This window comes from Mauremys mutica, chromosome 5, assembly GCF_020497125.1.
Source record: "Mauremys mutica isolate MM-2020 ecotype Southern chromosome 5, ASM2049712v1, whole genome shotgun sequence".
Lineage (NCBI taxonomy): Eukaryota > Metazoa > Chordata > Testudines > Geoemydidae > Mauremys > Mauremys mutica.
In genome coordinates this window covers 28,051,925-28,078,239 of record NC_059076.1, presented here as the reverse complement: position 1 = coordinate 28,078,239, position 26,315 = coordinate 28,051,925, and the positions used below count along the sequence as shown (strand labels likewise).

Genomic DNA, 26,315 nt, shown 5'->3' with positions numbered 1-26,315 from the left:
CTTGATTGAAACCGAAGAAAACTTGAATCAACCACTTATGTCTCCTTTTTTTTCCCCTCCCCTCCAGCCTTCACATCCTGTTCAATGCTAAAATGTCCTATAATATATGTATTAACCTCTGAGATTTTTTCCCTGTAATCCTATGAGTAATGTCAAGTCACATGACTAAAATCTGTGTGCTGCTGCCATAGACTGAGGCAAGTGGCAAAATATTGTGCAAAACGGAGAGGAAAATACGCCATATCATGGGCCCTGGTTTCCACCTGCCTATTAAGATGGTGAAGGGGAGATCCTGTCTTCTCTCTAGTGGAACTCCCAGCCTTGGTTCCCAAAAATGGAAGGGAGTATAGGGTTGCCAACCCTCCAGGATTGTCCTGGAGTCTCCAGGTTTTAAAGATTGATCTTTAATTACAAATTATGTTGTGATGAAATCTCCAGGAATTTGCCCAACCAAAGTTGACAATCCCATGGGAGTACCTTTCCCCAAGGTTACCTCATTCACTTCTTATCAGGGTAATGTGAAACCAATTGAAAAAAAATTAACCCAGTGCCTTAATTTCATTTCTCTTGGACTTGTCCACATCTGGCTCTCCAGCCAAACTAAACCATGTCTTCTAAAGGTACAGTCTCATCATCCAAATCAACCAAAAAAATTCAAACAAAACAAACTTTGTCCCCAGTTTGCTTCTGGGGTCACAGGTTCTCTTTCTGGGTTTCCTTGTCCAGCTATTGACTCCCTCTGAGGCTGACTCCTGAACCCTTTTCTAATGAGACAAAAAAGTTCCTGCCCTTTCCCAGTATTTTACTAATATAAGCAATAGGAACTTTTATAGCATGGGAACATTTGTATACCTTAACTCTCTTTCCCAGCATGCCTTACCTAGTTCTCAGCTGTCCTCCTGATAACTCCCAGCATGTTTTAGTATTGTGCAGAAGGCTGGGGGAACACAGCAGTTTTAGATCTGGAAGCTGCCTTAAATTTAACATTATTTGACATTTCTACTGACAGGATTCCTGAGAAGTAAATGTCCAGAGAGGGAAACATTCTTCAAATTAATCAAGGAAATATCAACTGATTCTGAGGACCATAAAAAAGTAATAACTCCTCTCCCCCCGCCGACCCGAAGAAACAAAAAACCCTGAGTTAAAATTCTATTTGTATATTTCATTGTCTTATACTGTCCTCACCTTTGGTTGGGACAATTCACCACCACCTTAATAAGTAATGCATTCCTCTGACAACTGATACAGGGTAAGATGCACTTTAGACTTCTGAAGTGCACCCTGAGGTCACAGGCCTGACTTCGAGGACTTCTATCAAGGGTGGAACCACACCATCCAATCAGTCTAGGATCTCTGGGTGGCAACCTGCCTGTTTACCAGCCGTATTAACACCACATTAAGCCCAACTGCATTTGGCAACTGTAAGCCCTTTTCCTAAAGGGACCTGTGAGCGGCAAGCTAATTAAAGTGACCCAAAACCAGCTTCTTCGAAACCAAGTATTCTTTTTTCACCCAAAGGCACATAGCACAGAGAACAAAGGGTAAAAAGAATGAAGGTCTATATGCATGCTACCCCTTACCTAAACCTTAATCTTTTATCACAAGGTTTTGTAAATACCATTCAGTTCAGTTACCTCCATCTCTGGGCTGGGAGAAGCAGACTGCCCTGCTACAGTCCCTCCGTGTTTCAGTCTCGCTCCACCCTGGGCAGATGCTGACACCCCACTCAAGTCCCTCTTCATCCTTAAACAGAGTATCAAAGGTTTTTAGCATCCTCTGTGACCCTAGGTTTAGGTCGGGAAGAGAACACCTTGCCAGACTAGCTAGAGCCAGGCAGGGGTTATTCCCCAGTCAATCGCTTTCCCCACTATTTCCTCAAGGACCCTTGGCATTCTCTGGACTGTACCATATCTTTGCCATTGTTTTGTTTCCTGTTGGTTTCCCACTTCCAACCTCCTTTGATGTAACTCTATTCAGCCAGGCAGGATAATGTCACACAGGTCAACTGAGATGCATATAATATCTGTAAAATGTACAGGTATTTCCACCATTCTGCAAAGAAATATTATACTGTTATTTTTCTCAGAGCTTATCAGTGGGTCAGATTAATTGCACTGGGTACCAGGGGTTGAAATTTAAAATCCCTTCCATTGGAAAGGACATTCACTCTCTTCGCAGCATCCCCAGAAATAGAGGATCTCAGAGTTGTAAAGGTTCCTTGCGTCTCCTGACAGGCCTAGCATCCCTTGCTTTTGGGGCTATGCAGGACAGCTCTAGGCCAGCGGGGGTGGGGTTTGCAAGTGGCTTACAACATTGCAACCTCAATCTAAGTAGATTTTCTGTTACTAAGGGCCCAAACTGGGTTTTCCTGGAAATATTTTGTCACGAGCAATAATTAGCTAAGATTGGACTATGAGTTCAAATAGTGTTGTGCTATTTCACTCATAGGTGGTCAACAGTTGCTTGCCTCTTGACTGACTAACCATTTGTGGAGGCAAAGTCAATGGGCTCGCCATGGAAGTAGAGGGCTCTGCCTGGGTGGATCTTTGTACAGGATCAAGTCCTTAACCTGGATGACATGGAGACCCAATAGATAATTTGTGTTTCTAAAACTAATATGGCACGTTTTGCAAACTGAAAGAAAAAAATAGGCAGCTGTTGCTCTTGTTTATGGAAACTCTAGCATGAGTCACAACCATATATTAATTTTCCATTTGAAATCACAGTCTACAGGACAGAAGACAAACTTTTCATAATAATTTACAAATGAACCAAATACTATAAAATCCTATTTAGGAAAGGGTAATATTGCGAGAGAGGTGAGAAGCAAATATTGTCCGGTCCCAAAGTTATTTGCTACCTTATGGAGGCCACGAAGCCAGTAGTCTCTGATAAATACTGCCAAAATAGAATCCTCTCTCTTTTAATAGTCTTCAAGAATGTCATCTCTGATTCTAAAACACGTACAGCATACCACAAAAGGAAACTGAATCATGAGTTTCCATTGTTACAGAATACTAAAAGCAATTGGCTTCAATGCAGCACTGAACATTTTTACTAATATTCTATTGAACCAAATCTATTTACAGATAATTATTTAAATTTATGCAAGCCACCTAAATATTTCCATAGTTTATTGAAATAAATAAATTACTTGAAAATATTGTATCAGAGTAAACCACCTATCTGGTTTATTATCTTACTTCCTGTGTCACAAAGAGTGTAACGGAGCATATTTTGCTCTTATTGATAAGGAGAAAACACAGGAATAGTTTGTGAACATTTAATAAGCAAGTTTCAATATACCTGTAGTAAGGGCATGGATTTCTATCTCCAGTTTAGGACAAGGTAATAACATGGTCTTGGTTCTCAGTGCCATTGACTACAATTTTAAAAATAAAGGAACTGATGCTTACTGTTTTCCCTTAGTTCATTCTAACACAGAGATAAGATTAATTGGATATTACAGTTCTGAGTCAACTAAATGCACTTCAGTGTTAAAAAGCATTCAACACTGATTTTTCATGGTAATGAGGAATGTTGTAAGAGTTGGAAGCAATCTAGGAAGACTCCTACACCAGATCCCATGTGGTACACTTCTTGTCGCTGCTGAGCAGCAGACACTACAATTGTGCAAGTATACAGGTAACCTGGCATAGGAAGAAGAATCTGTGCCTGGGTAGAGGGGACTGTTTTGGCAAGTCTTATCTCCATTTAATGTTAATCAAGCCCAGTTGTCAGTGATTTTCATTCTTTTGTAGAAAGACACCACCCTGCCAGCAAGTGGCTTGTTAAAAGTGGTGTTTGCCAGTTGGGATTTTCTGCAGTTGTTTAGTAGGATGGGATTTGTAAAAGGCCCTGAAGGAATTAGATGCCCAACTACCTAGGCTCCTTTGAAAATACCAGCCATAATTTTCTGTTGGGAGATCCATTTCTATTATGTATAGAAATTGCTTTTCATTCATTTACAAGTTTCTAATTTTTGCTACCATTTCACCTTTCTCTAAAAAGCAGTCACCTCTCAGGAGGAACACAGTAGTTAATTAACAAAGCACAGCAACACTACACAACAGTTTGGAATAATGGCTAAGGAAGATTACTGTATGCAATAGAAAGTGCAAGCTAATCAGGTGGCAGAATATAATTAACCAAAGCAGAAATTCAGATGATGGTAACAATGGTAAAAAAGGATCATCCGAACTTTAATGGTTATAAGTGGTCAGGATGCTAGTTTGTATTTCAGTCCAAAGATATCACCTACACTAAGAGGCGAGTTCTCACAGGGAGGCGTGACAAAGGTTGAATCTCTGACAACCAAGAGTTATTACAGACAAGAATCTATTGAAGCATATTATCAAGCAGTTTTTTGAACAACTAAAAATAATATGACACCCCCTCACAAAAACACAGGAGCTTTTCTATTCCATGCATAAACATGGAAGCTTCTCTTCTTTTTAATATCCGCTAATTCCACTAATTGTTTTGAATTAGAAAATCTAATTTCCTCAAATTTAGAAGGAGTTTAGATTCACAACTCCAGTTGTAAATGTTGTAAATTATACCAAGGAATAGACTGGCCCACAGCTGGCCCAAGAGAAGGGGAGACATGTCCCTTCCTGAGTTCTGTCATATACTTTTCTGACACAGCTGCATATCAGGATCATCATAAAAAATTCATACAAGTGCAGAAGACCTATGCAAGGCCTTCTGCTCCACTTTAGCCCTTGAAGGTGTGAAGCGAGATAGAAAGCATATTGTGGGCCCTTTGTGCTGTGCTATATTTCACACACAGAGAGTTCCAAATATTACTTCCTCTGCACAGCAGATGCTAACATTGCACAACAGTTCAGCAGGAGGATGGATTGCACTATAATTCAGGCTCTCTCTGTGACCACACAAAATATGAAGATTTAGTAACTGAACCTCTGCTGTCCTCTTGGCCCTTTCCCACACATGCAGAAATTGAGACAGGAGAAGGATGGTGTAACTTTAGGCCATGATGATGGTGTCTCTATAGCTTAATCCTGTGCAAATCCCTTTTGTGTTGCTTGTAGTTTAGCACAGAAGCTGTCTCCCGCTAGCTCTCTCCTGCCCAAGAGCAAAAATCTCCAACACAGGGCCGGCTCCAGAGCCCAGCGGGGCAAGCACCCGCCTGGGGCGGCCCTTTCCCGGGGGGGCGGCAGGCTGGGCCGGCGGACCTCCCGCAGTCCACCGGAGCCCCGGGAGCAGCGGACCTGCCGCAGGCATGACTGCGGAGGGGGCGCTCGTCCCGTGGCTCCAGTGGACCTCCCGCAGGCATGACTGCGGACGGTTCGCTGGTCCCGCGGCTCAGCAGGACCTCCCACAGGCATGCCTGCGGCAGCTCAACCGGAGCCGCCGGACCAGCGAACCGCCCGCAGCTGCGGGAGGTCCAGCCAAACCGCGCGACCAGCGGAACCTCCACAGTCATGCCCGCGGGAGGTCCGCTGCTCCCGCGGCTCCAGGGCGCCTCCCGGGCATGACTGCTTGGGGCGGCCGAATTTGTAGAGCCGCCCCTGCTCCAACATCTAACCTTTAACCTGTGGCAAGAGACTGTGTGTACAAAATCTCTTCCAATACCATTCCATGAATCAAGCCACAATAGGCACACTCTTCTGGGGGAAAAGCAAATTCAACTTTCATTTCTGGAGATCCCCTATCAACTGAAAGGCCTGTAGTCAGTCTGTACTAGTTTAAGGGTCAAGAATCTGAACTGGAATAGAAATCCATGAACCATATTTTTTTCTTTTTCTTCTTAACCAAACAGATGGGCAAGTATTTGCCACAGGAGTACCACTGCTTCATTTAAAACAAGAGGTTTCAATGCATTCAGAATCTTGACCAGGAAATTTGGGATTTGGGAGATATTGAAGAAAGATACTTGAAGCCTTCAGTAAAAGTTACAGCTATTGTGAAGACAACAGAGAAAAGACTGGCCATCAGTGCTAGTGAAATACAGCAGATGAAGAAAAAGATCCAGTTTGTTGTTAATAACAATAATTTAGAACAGGCCATGTGGTACTGGATTAGTCCTACTCAAAAAGATAGTGCTAGAAAAGGACAACACTGCTTTTTAAAGGAGCACAGTGTGGAAAAAGCTCTCAAACTGGAATTAGTGAGCAAAATCAACCTTGAAAAACAGAACATCAAAGAGATTGAGAGAAAAATGGGAGGGGCAAGAAAAGATGCACAGATGACATAATATTTCATTTTACCCTCTGAAAATGAATTGCCACAGCTAAAATTTAATATAGAGTTATTAACACTTGAGTACATTACCATAATGTAATAATAATTTCCTTTAGAGAATTACACATCCAAACTTCACAATGATGTCCCATGGGACATGTGTGAAATGCAATACACACCGCACATAGAATGAAGCGAAAAAAAAAAGGCTGAGCTTCTGTGAACTCTGCTACAGTAAAAGGATGGGTGAACCAAGTGTAGACAAAGTCAACCCACCTCTACTGTGACTTTAAAATAGGCATTTTAAAGAAATAAACCTGCTTTTAGTGCAGCTCTCCAGAGTAAATCCTTTTCTGTTCTTCACTTCATAACTAAATGATTTTAGCTTTACTGCATGTTCAGAGCTAAAGATGAAACCTGTTACAATCATTTGTCATATGTCACTGCATAAAAAACAAGTTGCTTTAGTAATTAGTCAAATGTTTAGTTAAAAACACTCACACTGTTGCCAAGAACAGAGGACCCCATTAAAAGCTGGACCCTCACCACCTTCATTAGGGTTATTTAACAAAGGATATGAATATTTATTACCCTAGTTATAGGGAATGTTGCAAAAAAAACCATGGTCAAGGTAAGTAGCATGATGGCATAAACAATTCTTTAATTGTACCCACTCTATACACATTCATTTCTCATGTAAACACATGGAATCCATAAGTTAGAGAGAAGTATTAGCCACTATCTTTACTCCATTGCACCTGAATATTTTAAAAGTATATTATTAAGCTATTATTCATTTATGAAGGCTGAAAAGTAGCTCATTTGAATCCCTTCACCCAATGCTACCAGTTTCTCAGGATCAACATGTGTCGTCCTGGGATGGTAGAAGTACAAGACATTTTAATTTGACAGGTTCATGAGGTGAAATGTAAGAAGCAAAAATGATGCATAGTTAATACTAGAAATGCCTAACACAATTATATATGATTTTTAGTTCCCTGCCTTGATAGTGAACATGAACAACAAATAAAATGGCTTATACCGAGATTAATACAATGGGAATTTACAGGCATTTCTCTTACAAGCAAAGCCTAGTCTGTTTTGGTTTTTTTTTGTTTTTTTACAGCAGCTCACATTTGATAACTGAAACGAGCAATTAGCTTTGCACAACATATGTTTTTTATATGCTCTATCCAGGGCCGGCTCTAGCTTTTTTGCCACCCCAAGCGAAAAAAAAAAAAGGCAGCCGAAGGGAGCATGTGGAGGGCGGTTAAGGTGGCTCGCAGGCGGGTGAAGGGTGGCGCCCGCCCACTCCCTCCCCCCGTGGGCAGCCAGGCGCTGCAGCCAGGCGAGAGGGGCTTCCCCCTCCGGCCTTGGGGTGCCTCTCCCAGGGGCTGCAAGAGGTGCTGGCTCAGCTGCTCCTTTAAAGGCAGCTTGGTCAGGCCAGGCTCAGAGCGGCGCGGGAGGCGAAGGCCGATGCAGGCGGCAGAGAGACACGCATCCCGGGGAGCCCAGCAGCACGGTGAGTGGTGGAGATTGCTAGTTCCTGCTCCCCCCCCCCAAGGCCAGGGTCCATGCCCCTGCAGGGCTGGGCTGGGACTGGCGGAGCGCGGGGAGCCGGCCGGGGGCTCCGGAGCTGCGGACCGGGCTGCCAAAGCAAAAAAAAAAAAACCACACCACGGCAGGGCGGCCGGAATGTGCCGCCCCAAGACTGGCCGGAATGCCGTCCCTTTCAATGTGCCTCCCCAGGCACGTGCTTTCTCATCTGGTGCCTGGAGCCGGCTCTGGTTCTATGTAATACATTACAAAATGACAAAACTTGCAAATATATTGCTATTCACTGTGCTGAGCGTGACAATTTGGGAAGTCAAGGTGGTAGCAGTAGTCTCAAGCACCAGCCACTTGAACCATAGATAGAGTCTCAGCTCTCAGAAGAGGGTGCTAGAAAAATGATCTGCATTCCAAGAGTGTCTCTAAAGACTCCAGCCAAGGACACTGGCTATAGTCTGCTCCAGGGCTTTGGAGTGGAGCCCAGAGCTGGAACGCGGAGCAGGTCCGGATCAGTGGAGCTGCAGGTTTTTGCCTGGAGCTGGAGTGGAGCCGGAGCACAGCTCCAAAGCCCTGGTCTGCTCAGAATCATCAGGATTAAAGTGGATTGGGGCGCACCTCACTGGGCACTAATATAACGATAAAATGGGATAAAATGCAACATGGGTTTACCAAAAGTATATTCAGGGCCACCCAGAAGATTCAGGGGGCCTGGAGTCGTCGTCGGTGGGTCCCAGGGTGGAAGGACCCCCCGCCACTGAATTGCCATTGAAGACCCACCCCGTTGAAGACCCACGCTGCCTAAGAGCCGGAAGGACCCCCTGCCACGGGTCTTCGGGGCACTTCGGCAGCGGGTCCCGGAGCGGAAGGACCCCCCGCCGCCAAATTGCTGACGACGACCAGGAGCGGAAGGAGCTCCGGGGGCCCAGGCCCCGTGAGAGTTTTCCAGGACTCCTGGAGCGAGTGAAGGACCCCGCTCCAGAGGCCCCGAAAAACTCTTGTGGGGGCCCCTGCAGGGCCCGGGGCAAATTGCCCCTCTTGCCCCCCCCCCGGGCAGCCCTGAGTATATCTTGCCAGATTAACCTCATATCTTTCCTTCATAAGATAAGATAACTGATTTCTAAGATAAGGGAATGCAACAGATCTAACCTATCTGTACTTCAATAAAGTATTTGACACAGTGTGCTAATGCAATTTGCTGCTGACGCAAACTTGATAGGCATTGACAATATGGAGGAAGATTACAATATTATATAAGCAGAATTGTCTGACCTAGAGGACAGGATGAGATGAAATGTAATGCTATGTAATGCACTTGGAGGTTAACAAGAATTCTACCACAAGCTGGGGGCTCTTCACTTGGAACTAACGGAGGATGAGAAAGACCCAGGTATATTAGCCAATTACAGGATGATTATGAGCCATCCGTGTAATGTAGCTGTTAAAAAAAAAAAAAAGCAGTCCTAGGTTGTATCAGGAGAGATATTTACAGTACAGCTAGAGAATGCCATTCCACAAAGCATTGGCAATATTACATACACCCAAATGCAAGAAAGATGGACTCAGACTGGAACAGGTGCAGAGAAAAGGTACTACAAGGATGAAGGGAATAGAGGGCCTATAATATGAAAGGAGGCTTACAGAGTCTGGCTTGTTTAGCCAAGCAAAATAAAGATTGAGAAGGGATATGATAGCTCTCTATAAATACATCGGGGCGTAACACCTGGGAGGGCTAAATGCTATTTAAGCTAAAGGGCAATGCTGGCAAAACAAATGGGTATAAATTGGCCATGAATAATTTTAGATTGGAAATTAGAAGAAGGTTTCTAACCACCAGAGCAGTGACGTTCTGCAACATCCTTCCAATGGGGAGTAGTGGGGGCATGTTCATGAATGTGACTATATGACGGGGTTGTGTGCAGTAGCAGGGAACTGGACTCAATAACCCAGGAGGTCCCTTTTAGTTTTGTGTTCCTACGTTCTTCCTGTGTGCTTAAGAGCATGATAAGCATCAGACTAGAGATAGCTCTACCAGGGCTGCGCTGGAGAACCTGAGTAAAACAACTTCGCCTTTTATGACTGTGGCCATATTTCCTAGGACACAGTCGCTGAAGGCTCCATACCACAAGTTTCTGATCATTCTAGTCACCATCCTTCATAGCACTTAAGCACATGTTTAACTTTAAGCATTTGAGTAATTCCACTGAAGTCATGGGATTATTCATATGTTTACATTTAAGCACCTGATTAAGTGCTTTGCATGACTGGGGTCAGTAAACTCAGTTTATTGCAGGATCGAGCCCAAATGCTTTAAATTAGTAATTTAGAACAAAATATGTATTTTTGGGGGGTGTAGGGAAGGTAAAATCCAATATTGTATTTGGTGTGGAAACTGAAGAGACTGGAGTTTTTTCAAGTCTTAGAGACAATGTGATATAGTGGACAGAACATGGGAATGGCATCCAGAAACACTCAAATTCTCATACTGGCTTTATTGCTGACACACATTCTTAAAGCCTGACCCCCCACTCCCTTCTCCTTCCCCCACTGCCAAACCCTGGATCACACCATTGTTCTTTCATGCATGGGTTAATGGGTCCATATCCTATCCAGCCTCCCCGACTCCCCTCTCCAATCTAACATTCACCAGTTAAAATCATCTTCATTGTCCACTCCAACTGCACTACCAGCCTCTCCTAGCCCCTTCATAGGCTCCTTGTGTCCCCACACACATTCCTTATTCTACCTTAAAACCGGTGAGCAGTTTCACCAGCCAGGAAATGGAAATAAAATTCCAAGCCTCCATCTTTTTTTTTTTTTTTTTTTTTTAGGCCCCTTACCTGAGGGCTTGTTTATTATCTGCCAGTCATAAAGACAAAATGCAAATCAGCTTGAAAACACCAGGCAATAACTCCCCAGAGGATTCCTCCCCCACCTTTTTAGACAATCAGGATACAAGTAGTCACTCCTTTCCCTACATTCGATTTCTCTCTCTGTCCATTGATTCCTCATATTCAACTCTACATTCCACCCACTTCTCACCTCACTGTTCCCTTTGTTCCTTCCCCCGCCCCACATTATTCCCAATCCCCAAAATAGGGTGACCAGATAGCAACAATGAAAATTCGGGACCAAGGTGTGTGTGTTCAGGGTCCTATAGAAGACAAAGCCCCTAATGTTGGGACAGCCCCAATAAAATCAGGACACCTGGTCACCCTACCCGAAAAGGACATCAAGGATGGATAGGGGCCCCTGGTTGTCACTTTGTCTCTCAAAATGGAAACAATGCTGCTTTATCACTCTGTGAGAGGGCCGATGTGTGGATTAGCCAGCTGGTATCTGTATAGCACTTCCAAGATATAAAGTTGCTACCTAATTTTTAGGGAGAATAAGCTATTTCCAAGATGGGAGAAAGGCATTTAAACCTTAAACCCCTTCTTCTTTCTGAACTTTCTCTAAGTAGTGACCTCATCGTTGCAAGCTCCATGGATACAAAGGCTAGACAGAAAGCACAGATCAGCAAAGACATAACTAAAAGCATTGCTGTTTTCAAGAAACAAAAATATCAAAAGGTTAAAGCAAAGATAAACTCTACCTCAAGCAATCTCTAATTTGTAGACTGCCAATTTACACAGGATCGTGTGTGACTGTTTATTCTGGAAAAGGTGGTATTTGTCATGCTTATTACAGTTGTGGCATGTCCTCAGCTGAACCATGAGAACATTAAGTACTTAAGTTAAGAAGCCTAGATGAACCAACAGCTGCACGTCATGGGCAGGCAAGCCATAAAGGCTTAGGGCTTGTCTACACATGGAGTTGTTCTTGATTAACTCCACATGTAGAGAGTCTTAACGTGAAATAAGAGTGTTTTCTTCCTGTTTAGCTTAACCCAAGTGGTTAACCCAAGCTGAACAGGGACAAGACATTCTTACTTTGGAATAAAAGTGGGTTTGTCTACAGGGGGACACTTAGGAAAATTAATCCAAATTAACTAAAGGTGTCAATTACTATGATTAGTTGAACTGCATTAAACCCTTGAGTGGACACACTGATTCATAATTCAAGTGACCTTAATTCAATTTACCTTAATGCACTTGGGAAATGTTGACTCATGAAGTTATTCATGAACAACTCTCTGTGAAGACAAGCCCTTAAGGCTTGATTACACTTAAAATACTACAGCAGCACAACTGCAACTTCACTGCTGTATCACTTCTTTGTAGACACTACCTATGACAATGGGAGGAGTTCTCTCATTGACATAGGTAACCTCCTCTGCAGGAGGCGGTAGCCATGTCAACAGAAGAATTCTTCCATGTAATGCAGTCTACATGGGGACTTAGGTCAGCCTAACTACGATGCTCAGGGCTGTGGGCGTAGTTACACCAAATTAATTGTCTAGCATAGACCACGCCTTTTGCTGGCATAGCTTATTCCATTCCTTCCTGTTTCCCTTTTCCCAAACAATGCTGCCTACAAACAGATCCAGCATGAAAGATTATTGTTAAATGTAAGAAAAGAGCATATTTTTTGTGTGATAGACAAGCAACATGTTTACTTTGAGCCATATGTTGATGATAAGGGGAAGAATATATCTATGTCATGCACTTCTGGAGCATGGAGCTGTCCACTCATGCCATTAATTAAATATATATACAAATAGGGTGGGATTTTCAAAAGTATCTAGGTGACTTAGGAGCACAATTTCCATTGAAAGCTAATAGGACTTGTCCTCTTAAGTCACTTAGACTCTTGAAAATCCCACTCATATTGGTTGCCATTAAGAAGTCTCCAGTTTCTCAAATGCCAACAATTGCAAAGTTGTGTAACACCAATAGTATGCCATACATTCTGAATGTCTGGAACTATTTCATGACAATTATACCATCTCTACCATATCTGTAATTTGTTTTCAAAATTAAAAACAATTTTTCTCTCACTTTCCCATGCCCCACCCCACAAAAAATAATAAAATCCCACAAACCCTATCTTCTGAAGAAAAAGGAAGGTCATTAAAAGACCAAACAAACCCACTCAATCCCCAACCAATAAAACACCTATCCCACCAATATGGCAGTCAGCTACTTCCAACACAAAACTCCTTTAATTAGTTAAATTTGATGCAGTAATCCAACTTTTGCTTAAATATATCAATACTACTGTATTTTAACAGTTTAAATTCTTCATGAATATATTATCCTTTTAACTTAAACCTATGATACCAATTTCCGATCTGTCTTATAACCTCTACTAGGTCATTATTAAGCTTAATTTTATAAAAACCCACCACGTTTCAATGAGTCAGTCAGATAAACATACCCATATCCAAAATATATGTAATTAAATAAAAATATAACTACTTTCAGCAGTAAAGTGGATGCTAAGGAATAAATGAGATGAGCAGGGAATTAGCAGTACAACAGATATGAATGTTAATAAGAGTTCTAAAGATATTTCTCTTGTATTTTTTGTAATATATTGCTCATAAGGGGCACAGGTATACTTTCCTTTGGATGGACTCATATGAACTATAAAACCATCATTAATAAGTGTTTTATGTTGTTGGGTTTTTTTTTAAGAGGGAATCAAGCATACGTTCTGAAGTATTTATTTTTACAAGGAGTCATATAAAGTTGAATCTATTTACTGTATTTTATAAGATGTCGTAAAATTATTCACTGATCAAGTATTTTTAAATTTCAGTAAACAAATTTGGGGGCATAGAGGGTAGGAGAAAATTAACACTGCTGATCACTTACTTCTGTAATGAAGGACTTGGCTGTTGATGCGTTCATTACAAGAATGGCCCGTCTCAGAGTGTCCCGGTAGCGGTTCAGTTCTTCTATTCGCATGGTGGCAAAGAGCCCTGTGATCATTTTATTGATGTTATTCTCTACCTTCTGCAGTGCTACATCCATTCCCTGCTGAGATACTTTGTCCAAAAATTCTTGTATTCCACGGATATCTAGGAACATCAAAAGCCCATCAAAATGCTAATTTGTATATAGAACAGAGACAAAAACACTGTTCTGTTTATCTTGAAAAGGTATTCTACTCAGTGTTGGGTAGATCCCTGAAGGCCATCCTAACTTAATATTCATTTCAACTTTTCCTGAGCTATGCTCATGGTATGTCCTAACGTGATAAAATGTGGGAATAATTTTATGTATGGGTTAGTGTTAAAAAGAATCACTTAAAAACAGTACTTAATTATTTTCAGTTGATTTCCTCACTCAATCACCATATTGTTTCCCATTTTAATTAACACTGTACATCTCCGAGAGCAGTTTCATACTAAATGACACATGCAGAGAAGGGGAGGCTAAGTTATCAGACTGCAACATACAGTGCTTTTCTTTGTTTCTTTTGTTGGAGACTGAAAGTAATGTTATCACCATAATACAACTGTCCTTGGAGAAGCACATACTTTTGAATTCCTAAACTTAGGTGCATTAGCTATTTAGCAAAAGCTGGGTCCAAGTTGTACATAAATTTACTTCCTTTAAAAAAAAATCAAACACAACCATAATATGTTACTTGGTAGACACAATGGCCATTGACTGTGTTTAGCTTTAAATAAAAATGAAAACAAAATACATGAATTATATTTTTTTCATACTCAAAGAGTTGTAATGGAGCCTTCTGGCTCATTCTGTGTACACCTTTCCTAAGAATGAGTTGTTCATGTTTATCTTTTGTTGTAATTGCTTAAGTCATTGTGTCTACAGTATCTGCACCCCTTCCTTTTCCAATAATCATAGAATCATAGAATATCAGGGTTGGAAGAGTCCTCAGGAGGTCATCTAGTCCAACCCTCTGCTCAAAGCAGGACCAATCCCCAACTAAATCATCCCAGCCAGGGCTTTGTCAAGCCTGACCTTAAAAACCTCTAAGGAAGGAGATTCCACCACCTCCCTAGGTAACCCATTCCAGTGCTTCAGCCTCCTCCTAGTGAAATATTTTTCCTAATACTCAACCTAGACCTACCACACTGCAACTTGAGACCATTACTCCTTGTTCTGTCATCTAGTCCCACTGAGAACAGTCTAGATCCATCCTCTTTGGGACCCCCTTTCAGGTAGTTGAAAACAGCTATCAAATCCCCCCTCATTATTCTCTTCTGCAGACTAAATAATCCCAGTTCCCTCAGCCTACAAATATCCTTTCATTTTAGCTATGTGCTAAATGCTCACTGGATACCCACCAGCTATTTGAGTTTATAGGGCCTTATGGTTAAAAAAGTCTTCAGCACCTGCCTTTGAGTTATGGTATACCTACCCAGTATATAAAAAGTTTTGGAGTGTCACAGCGCTAAACAACGCCCTGCTGCAAAGGGCCAGTTGCAGAGTTAAAACTGATGCTTACAGTTCAAATAACTTATTTTCATTTGAAAACAAAAGAACAAAATGGAACAAACATAGTCCCCAATGAGAGAACACTGTCTCTCTCCCTTGTGAGAATCTATACTTACCTGAGCACAAAATGGCTGCCTGGCTTCAGAGACAGCAGAGTCCTTAGACAGTTTAAAATGCAATGCAATGCAATGCAATGCAATGCAGCCATAGAACAGTCACATATCTAAATAATCCACATAAGTTATTTAAAAGAGCCAGGCTTGGGAGCAAGCTTGTTTAAAACATTAATATTCCACGAGTGATCCTCTGGAAGTAAAATACAGCAAACCAGGAGGCCATTTTAGGAATCCATGGCTGCAATCACTATTTATATATAGATATGTCAGCAATGTTTGAAGTATTACTAAATATTTGAAGAATGGTTTAACACTGATAAAGTACATGCACATCCTAAAAATAAAGTTCCAAAAGATTGTCAGATGCTAATTACAGCTTCTATTTAATGTCTAAATTGGGAAAATTAAATTCAGTCTAATCAGGGATGTTAAGGGTTTTTTGTTTTTGTTTTTTTGTTGGCACTTCAATGCCAATTTAAGAAGCAATAAGATTATCTGAACTGTTACAAACATGCCTAGTTTTATGCAAATGATAAACTAGCTGCTCCTGCTTTAAAGCCTGAGTTTTAAAGTTTTACCATGTTTCTGGGTTACTTAACAGCCAGTTAGACAGGAACTTTTTGAATAGAGATAAAGACTGGCCAGGAGTGCAGGGCCGCCCGGGGGGAGGGGGGGGGCAAGTGGAGCAATTTGCCCCAGGCCCCGGGCCCAGCAGGGGCCCCCACGAGAGTTTTTTGGGGCCCCTGGAGCAGGGTCCTTCACTCGCTCCGGGGGCCCCGGAAAACTCTCGCGGGGCCCGGGCCCCCGGCCCCCAGAGCTTCTTCGCTTCTGGGCTTCGCTGGCCGGGGGTCCTTCCACTCTGGGACAGAAGGACCCCCTGCCGCCGAATTACCGCCGAAGTGAGACCCGCCACCGGGTCTTCAGCGGTAATTCGGTGGCAGGCGGATCCTTCCGTTCCGGGACCCGCTGCCGAAGTGCCCCGAAGACCCGCGATGGGGGCTGCACTTCGGCGGCGGGTCCCGCTTCGTCAGTAATTCGGCGGCAGGGGGTCCCCACCGTGGGTCTTTGGGGCACTTTGGCGGCGGGTCCCGGAACGGAAGGACCCCCCGCCGCCGACTTACCGCCGAAGCGGGGGCCCCCCACCGCCGAAGACCCCGGGCCCCCGGAATCCTCTGGGCGGCCCTGCAGGAGTGCCCTAAATTATTTAAACCTTCTCAGGTATCTACATATACCATGAGAATACCTGGAGAAATGTGGCCTAAATTAGGACAAATTTTGTCAGTTTTCAATTCCTTACCAATGGCCATGGGCTCCTCTCACCCATTCAAGAGACAGAAGTGAGTGGGAGAACTTCTGTTTTCCTAAAACTTATGTTCTGACTTAACCAGAAGTTATGGGCTTGATGCTGTCATTACTGAGTGAAATTCTCTAATCTGTGTTATGAGGTGGTCAGACTAGATGATCACAGGACTCACTTCTGGCCTTCAAAAATCTATTAATCGAACAAAGCAATTCAATATGTTGAATATTAACAGACCCAGTGGACATTAAGACTTGGGATGCTCTTTGTTGATAAGATTATTCTTTCCAGTGATCTTTCAGTCTATGCATGGTGGCACCTTGATACACATCTAGGGAGACAGTGTCATTTAATGGATAGGGCACGAGACAGAGTAAGGAAATTTGTGTATTATTCCTCACCTTGCTACTGACAAACTGTACAATGTTGGGTAAATTCTTGATGTTTTTGTCCCTCAGTTGCCCCATTTGTAAAAGAAGGATGAGAATAATGAAGTTTACCTATCTTAATGAAACACTTTGCCACCAGATGAAAACTGTTGCGTAAGTGCTACAAAATTATGATAATTATTGATTCCAGTGTTTTAGCTCTCTAGTCACTAGAGATGATCTTCTTTGAAAAATATGCCAAAGATTAGGTGCTATCATTGAATGGATAGTGTCAACTCACCTTTCCTGCATAAACTATCTGATAGTAGGATATTTCTACATTGTTCCATGGAACGCTGTTTTCCATGGGTAAATTCCTTCTGCACAAAAATCTGGTAAGTGGCTGGTGCTGCAGATGTCTCAGCAGAGGCACACACAGAGCTGTTAATTTTTGTTGCACAAGTGATTCTCATCCTACATTTGCTAGCCAGACAACTAGAAATGAGATTTTTCTTTTTAAAATCAGATCTATGGTCATTTCAAAGAACATAGGACAGCTATCTATTGTCACCAATATAAAGAATCCTCATTACAGTCTTGGTACTAGAGCCAGTGTTACTGCCTTCTCTCCACCCCTGTGTCACTAATATTTAGTATTAAAATTTTAAAATACAACCATCACATTTGACACAAGGTTACATGAATATAGAATCAGCTCTTCAATGTCAATGATAAGTCTCGAAGTCAAACCCTACCTGTAAAGAAACAGATATGCTACTCACCACGGCATCTCTTTCCAGGCAAACAATGCAATAGGTGGAATACCATGTGCCAAACGTCAAGCAGCTCTGGCTCTTTTGAAAGAATCCAAGAAGTGAGTCCCTATATCAGGGGTTCTCCTTTTGGAAATACTCTTCCCAATCACCCAGACATTAAAATCTAGCTACTGTTAGTAAGAGTGTAGCTACGATTAGCTAATCTCAACTACTGAGTTAGGAGAGATGACCTTGTGTTTAAGTGTTAGGACTGGACTCTGATCAGATTTCAGTTCCCAGTTTTGCCATAGATTTCCTATACAACTTTGGGCAAATCACTTAGGGTTCATCTACATTAAAAAAATATATATGTATTCTCCCCTGCCCGAACGAGTCTCAGAAGCCAGGCCTACTGACTAGGGTTCTGGAGCTTGCACTATGGGGCTAGAAATAGCAGTGTAGACATTCCTGTTTGGGCTGGAGTATGGGCTCTGAGACTCACCCACTTGCTGCTATATTTAGCTCCATAGTGCAAGCCCAAATCTGTAATTTATCAGTGATGAATTACAGCTCTTAATTTTGGTAATGTAGACCCACCCCTTGATTCTCTCTCTAATGCATTTTAGTGTGCAATTGCTTTGTTCATGAGACCATGTTCGAGGAACTGTGTATTTGAAATTAGTTCCATTGACCTGACTGCTAGCTATTTTAAAAACCTCTAGTGCTGATGTAGGCAGAGTGAGAAAACCAACTCATCTGCATCCCAATCAGATGATAATGGCTACCAGCAGTACGTTAAGAAATCAGTGAGATTATCATTATGAAAAAAAAGTTATTTTAAAGGCCAAGGAAAACTTTACTTAGGTCAAACTTTTAATGATATTGTTTGAATGAGCAGTGCAAATTTTATGCAATTTGGAGGGCATTCTGTTATTTGGTGGCATCCATGATTTCTTTAAGTTGGTTCAGCCTACCAGCTGCCCAACCTTACCTTTCAAAACACAACCAAAGTTTTGGAAGAATGCAAATGCAAAGGAGGTATATCAGTGACAAAGACATTATTAAGTAATTAAATAAAGTACAAAGGGCCAGATCCTCAGCTAGTGTTAATCAGCATAGCTTCAATGGAGTTAGATTGATTTATACTATCTGAAAGCCTTGGCCAGGTTTGTTAATATATCTGTGTACTACAGTGCATAACATGGACTGATTCATTAGTACCAAGTCAACCAGCATGTTGCAGAGAAAAATCACATATCCCAGAAGTTTAATAAACTTTACCACAAAACTATTTTTCTGAAAATTCACCCGAACAATGTATCAGCTATTTGTTATTCACAGTTTACTATTAATCATTAGTCAATCACTGGTTTAAAAGGGTGCACTCATCCTATCAGATAGCAGAACCAATATTATGCAACTTAGTTGATCAATTACACAATGAAAAATAAATAGCAAACATCAACTACCTAGAGACTGAAAATTGTTCATCCTCACTTATGAAAAACAAGTACATTCAGAAATGGATGCAAAGTTTACATTCACAATGAATAATCAGACCAGCTCTGGTTGATAGAGAGATTATACTACCTGATAATGATAATAAAACTAAATCCTGCTTGCTTCTGGCATTTTACTAGAGATAAAAGAGAATTATAAGGTAATCATGGCTCCTAATTGAGCATTTAGTTTTCCCAGGGTGGTATACAGTCATTAACCCATCCTTCTGTAGTATCATTTTAGACCTCAAAACCACCTCACATTCTGCCCAGATGAAATATATCACCTGATTCAGCTGCTGCGGAAAAGGTGAATGCACTTGTCATAAATATTCACTGGCTGATTACTCAAAAGACTATTTTGTTTGTACTGCTGATGAGGAAAGCAGTTGTATAACATATGATGCTGTTCAAATTCTTATCAAGAAAGCTTTACTTATCTACCGCAGTAATCCTTTCTTACACAGTGATGGCTGCAATGACGGAGCCTATTAATTATGGATACGTACTGTACACCACAGAGGCATAGCTCAGGCTGGAATCTGAAAAAGTCTCAGTTCTACTTCAAGTGTTCAGCTAAATATCCACATTTCTAGAAGGTTGTTGATATTTATTAATGTAGTTAGGATTTAAGCTGAAGTGAGCAATGATGTTTAGCATGATGATTCAACAACACACTCTCTCTCCTCTTTCACCCTACTCTCAGATCAGTGCAGTTCCCTCCCATCTGTATCTGTAATACAAAGAACCCTCAAACCAACCAAACTACCAGACTACCCTATTCTGATTTTTTTCCATTGGTCTTAGGAAGTTGAATGAGAGCATTAAGCAAAATATATTTTGGTTAATGATGAGCTAACCTCAAAGGACAATGCATTAATTCAGCTGTTGATAAATTGATTGTGTAATTGATCAACTGTTGATAAGCTTATGTTCAGGAGCTTATATATTTGATTGTACCATCCAAATTTCTGTGGTCTACACAACAGGACTTGAAATGTATTTGAAGAAGTTTTGAAAAGTCACAGAGCAGAAAAAGGGGAAGAAAGGAAAAAGGGTAAGTGACACTACTGCCAAACAACAACAAAAAATAAAAATAAAAAACAAAACAACCCCTACACCACGCCCTGAACATTATGCACATTACTATAGGAAGGAGAAAAGCAGGGCGGGGAATTAAAAATTTCAAATTCTAAAGTTTGAAGACTCATTTTTTTAATTAAAAATAAAAACTGTTCCATTTTGAACCAGTGAAATTAAAACAACTTCAAAGCTTTTCGCAAACGTTTTGTTGTTTTGTTTTGTCTAAACATTTTTCTTCCAGTTCCCATCAACTAAATTAAAGTTCCTGTTGCAACAGTTCTTCAGCCTCAGTGCATATACTGTATGTTTTGTGGTATATATCAATAATAAACTTAAATCCACTACAGTTCATATTTAACAAGGAAAACAGGAACAGATAATACTACATATGTGGCTGAAGCAGTGTTGCAATAGGGACCTTAACCTTTGAATTTCCAGACACTTGAGTACTTGGTTTTCATCCATGTTGTTGATTGATACTAGATTTTCCTTAGTTTCTCTGCCTTTTAACCGGGAGGGAGGAGAGACAGACAGACAGACAGGGAAGATACAAGGGGAAAAGGGGACAAGGGAAAGAAGAAGAAGAAAATTGAATGGGACCTGGAATTAATCCCAAAGTGTAGCATTTCCTACCTGAACTTATATAAAGTACAGAGGGGGGGAACAACCCACCCTTCCCCAAAAACAGTCATATACTATGCTTGTACAGCAACTATTCATATGATAAACTGTATTTACCATGTACCCTTGACTGCCTGCCTGACTGTTTTTCTACCTTTGTGACTAAGTCTTACATTCCAGACATCTGAGTAGCTTTGAAAATTTGCTGTTAACTGGGGGTAGAGAGAGTGCTTCTTTCCCCCCAAGCATACAATATTTCTCCAAAAACTACACTGGCACATGGCCCAGGAATGGCACTCTTTAGTCCTGGATGAGTGGCTAGTTTAAGGTCTGATATTTCACAGTCCTGCAGGACTAGAAATAGGAGCCACAGTTTTAAAAATAGATGCTTTCAATTAGGCTCCTATATCTATAGGCAACTCAGTAAGTGGCATGATTATAAGAGGTGTTGAGCACCCAGCAGCTCCTATTTGATTAATTTAATGTACTCATATTTTAAAATCTTGGCCAGGAGCTTTATACCTTTGCAAGTGGGGGGATCTTTCTGGCATCCAAAAATGATGTTCACTCTACTCCAGTAGGTTACAAGATATGGGATAGTAACAGTATCACATTATTATACATAGAATTTGCTCTATCTCGTCCTGTCCTTTTCCCTTGCTTTTAAGGGTGGGCAGGGCTACCTACTATAGGCCCATGCCACCAACCAGACATGGTCTGATTGTCTAAGAAGGTCCCTGAATTGCTGGCAGTGGTGGTTTTGAAGCAGCCACTGATCCTTCCCCAGCTCCAGGTAAGCAGCGGTATGCCAGCCAAGCAATCATTAGTGGCAAGATAGATTTCCCTTGCAAGAACTGTTCTGAAGAAACCCCAAATCTCCTGTCAAAGAGCAAGAGGCTTTGTACCAAGTAAACCCTATTTAATGACCTGGAAAAGATTCGCCATCTAGAAAGGTCAGAGGAAGTAGGCCTTTCATTTTGGATTATTTACTGCACCTAGCATGGTTAAAACTATCTTTGAGCTTGATCAGAGTACACTTGGCTGCCATTTTGACTGTCTACCTTCTGATGCATGGACTGACAACTTTTGCTCTCACTATGCCTATCCAATTCAATGGATCCATAGTCCTTTCAGTGTACAAACTCTCTCTCTAGTGGGATCTGACCTTTTTCTTTCAAAGCTAACGAACCTATGTCAGACGGGTTGCAATCGATACCTTCTTACTGTGAAGGCCACATCTTAAAACATCAACCCAGAAAGTTAGTGAGAGCCAAGTCATGATGGTCATTGTCATCTACATTGTTCCTCCCAGGGAGAAGGTGGTCCTTTGTCCTCACCTGTGATTCCTGACTAAAGTAATCTCCAATTTCCTGGCCTTTAGTTTGTCTGCATTGCTTCTCAAATACCATTCAAAACCAGAAGAAGTTAGGCTTCATACTGCAGACACCTTTTGTTTACATACTACCAAAACAATCCCAGACCTTTTACAGCATATAGGGATAAGACTAGGAATCAAATCTATTTCAGCTCAAGGCTTCTCAAATGGATGAGACTCTGCATCTTTGCCAGGTACAGCCTGGTAAACCTGAAGTCACCTCTAGGTATTGGGGCACATTCAATTGACCTAAAGCAGCTTCCATACCATGCCTTTACTATGTTATCTTAACTGAAATGTGGAAGGCTACACACCTTTACTCAGAATTAACCCCTCAGACCAATCTCCTCTGAGGTCATTGATGCGTCTTAATAATCATAAAAGTGGGGATCCATGTGCCATTTCTAGAAGAAAAAAATAATTACTGTGGCACCCCCATATTCACCACTGTCATATAATTATGATATGTTGTGTACAAAGTATGACTTGTGAGGTATCATTCTAAAAGTCTTGATCTGCTAAACATTAGCATTAAACATTGGATTGTATGTGCTATCATTGTATATGAAGTTATGCAATCTTGCTGTGTGTAAGTTATAAAAGTCTGATGTGAGGCTGGAAATACCCAAAACCAGCCTTTCAGCTACAATAATGAAGTAGTCAGATAGTGTTAATTGCTGTCATCAACACCCCTTCAGGGAAGAATCCACTAGCACAAGAACTCTATTTAAGGAAGTTTCGTCAGAGGAAGTGGAGAATGTTTGGCCAATGGGGGCGGATCCCCCATGTCACATGCAAAGACTTTCCAGCGAGCTGGAAGAACCTATAAAAGATGGGGAGTAACATCATGATTGTCTTCTTTCCCCCACAACTCAACCCCTGAAAGAACCTCTGGAAGACAAAGGATTTGGAAAGGGAACCCGAGCTGCACAGCAGACGCAGATTGTGCCTCAAGAATCTGTAAGCCTGTTTGTATCATCAGTCAGGGTGAGATATTGCTGATTCAAATCCTATCTAGTTTGTATAAGTCTTAGTTTGCGATTTTGTTTAATTTCCTAGATAACCTGCTTTGATCTATCTTTCTGTAGTTAATAAATTTATTTTATGTTTTATCTTAACCAGTGTGTTCTTGATTGAAGTGTTTGGAAAATTTCAGTTCCGTTAATGGCTTGGTGCATGTCTTCCCCACACAGAGGGCAAAGCGGATTAATTAATGAGTTTGCACCGTACAGATCCCTGTGCAGTGCAAAACAGCATAATTCTGGGTTTATACTCCAGCTGGGATATCGGCTGGGGGCCTCCATTGTTAGTCCATGAGTGGCTTAGGTAAAGCACTCAGGTGACTCAGTTGGGCGTGTGGTGCCACCTGCTACCGTGTTGGGTGATAACAGGGCCTGGAGAGGCTGGCTGGGTGTCATCATCAGAGCAGTGTAAGAGTGGCCAACCCAGCTGAATAGTTAGGGGCACAGCGGTTCCAATAGCTCCCAGACTGCACCCCAGGGGTACAACCCATCACGATATCCGTAAGTGCAGTTCTTCAAAATGATTGCCAGTATGTCTCCACACTCCCCACTTGCCCCAGTTATGAGATCGTTGTTGCAGATTTATGAATTAGCAGAAGGAACTGAAGGACAGTTAGAGCCAGGGCTACATACACACACACCTTTTTTGTATTCTCTGGGTCCCGGGATTTGGTAGAACGTGGGTCTCCCTGGTCCCAATGGAAATTGCGTACTGGACACTTCTAAGCTCAGATGCTGCAGATGAGTATCTTCTACGAGTGTAGAACCATATGGGCTATCCTCTCAAAGAAACACAGTTTCTGTGGTAAATTATAATTTTCCCCAAGAGCTTACTCTCCATTTAGGGAACTGGAACAACAACATGAGACCTGTGCATCCAAGCAAAATAGCTTGTCTAGTGAATATGTGCATGGAATTGCTCAGAAACAATCTAAACTTCAACAGATAGTAGTAGACATCATTTAGTGACTACATTTGAATTTAAAAAGTGAGCAAATTGTAAATTGCTCACAGACAATTTATAAACAAAACTGGATTCATTGGATGAATTATCCACTAGAAATTATTTGCTCAGCTTTTCCTACACTAACATTGAATACTAGCAGCCCAATCATCTTTATTAAAAGACCTTCACAGGTTTGTGTGCTTATTTTTACTTCAGTGGAGTTGGTAGCCAAAGCAAGTGGATCTTGCTAGGCAGTAACTCTCTTTCTAAGAGAGCAGGTGTTCTATAGTCTCCCTTCATGCAGAAAAAAAGCAGGTCTTCTGGTGGAGGGTGTGCCAGCCAGGCCTTCTATATATTTTATTTATTATATTACTTACTAAAGTGGAATTAACTTATCTTCAAAGTTCTTTATTGTTTATGTATTTAATGCAACCACTCTGCTCATAAATTATTCTGGTGCATATTTTTAATTGCCTGCATTTTCTTTTTAAAAATATCTCTTTCCTCTTTTTGTTTTTTCTCCTTTCCTCTTTTTCCTAGGAATAAGTTAATATATTTTTCAGTTTTAAAAACTATTTAGCCTTTCTGATGATGATAGATATTATAGGCTCAAGCATAGCAATTTAAATTCACCAGGCTTAACACTATTAAACTGAGGTAAGTGGTAGTCGGCTCAATAGCTCCCACTTTCAAAAATCAGGCCACTTATTTAGGAGTCTAGATATTGATTTGGGAGCTTAACTTTAAGCAGTCAAGGCAAGATTTTAAAAAAATGAGTGCCTAAAGTTAAGTTCCTATGACTATATTCAGGCTCCTAAACACCCAGCTCAATTCCCACAAGTGCTGAGCACCCAGCAGCAACCACTGAACTCAGTGGAAGCTGCAGATGCTCAAATACCTTTGAAAATGAGGTAACTTTTATTTAGGTGCTTAACTTGCACCCAGGTTTGAAAATGTTAGCTTTAACATTTTAAATCATTTAGCCTTTTTGCTTGTGTGAATTAACTGTAAACGCTGCATGCCAGTACAATGCCTTATGTGTTTGTGCAACTTTGGTACAGTGTTTCCTTACTGGTATACTTGCAGTGGTGCTGGATCAGTGCATGCTGACATTTTGACAACATATACTATCGGATTCTTAAATTAACCTCCAGTATAGAAATGAAAGGTGTAAAAAACACCTCCAGTACCAAAGCAGCATTCTTTGTTATAGTAAACCTTCCGGTGCTTTGTCTGTTCCAGTATTAAATGAAAATAAAGCAAACATTACTGCAGCACCTGCTTCCTATCTGGAACTGGAATCACTTCTTCAGAGTATTCTCCCATCTATTTTTCAACTGCAAACTATAGTTTCAACTAAAACTATAATCATAGTTCTTCATTGGGCATAAACCACTACAGTGATTGAATTACCTCAGTAACTCTGCACTAGAGTGAATCCAGAATGAACCAATATATATCTCAGAAATCAGTGCTGTAACAAGTGGAAAAATTGGTTGTTAAAAAAATTCCCAAAACAAAAAGTTCCCAAAAGCAAGGGTGAATATATGTTCCTTTTTTTATCCATATGTATGAATACAAAGAAAACAGTTCAATAATAAGCTTGAATTAATTATATGTTTATTGAGGCACAGTGAAGTAAATGAGAATGCCAGAAGTTGGCAAGTAGCCAAATGAGTAATAAACAGTTTTAAGACTGTCTAGAGACAGACTTGAGAATATTATAGTCATCAGGCAGCTGAAAACAGCATCAGGGTAATTATGAGCATTTGAAATCGATTAAGAAGAATGTGATAATTTTATGGGCCTTTATTAAACTTCAAATAATTTGAAAATGTTATGGTTCCAAGTGTATATCCCTGCAAACGGTTATCTGATGTTTATTTCTGGGAAGTGGATATGCAAAAAAGGAAAAAGAAAACATAATGGAATTACTTTGTCTTTTTTCCCCCCTGTAGTTTTATAGGAATGCCTTTTTGTCAAATACATATATCTGCCTTTAGTGGTGTGGGGTTTTTTTTGTTTTGGTTTTCTCTTAAGCCTGGTCTACACTAGGCGTTTAAACCGGTTTTAGGAGTGTAAAACCGATTTAACGCCACACCCGTCCACACTGAGAG

The 26,315-nt window shown here is 41.2% G+C and overlaps 1 protein-coding gene across 12 annotated transcripts in view; it reads right to left on the bottom strand.

The window, feature by feature from the left end:
* The window catches only part of GRID2 (glutamate ionotropic receptor delta type subunit 2), a 1,103,852-nt gene that overhangs the window by 438,180 nt on the left and 639,357 nt on the right, over nt 1-26,315 (bottom strand). For all 12 annotated transcript variants that reach the window (XM_045017699.1, XM_045017705.1, XM_045017706.1 and 9 more), the window contains one exon: nt 13,518-13,723. In XM_045017699.1, coding sequence (XP_044873634.1) covers nt 13,518-13,723 — 206 coding nt within the window. The remainder of the gene's footprint in view (nt 1-13,517; nt 13,724-26,315) is intronic.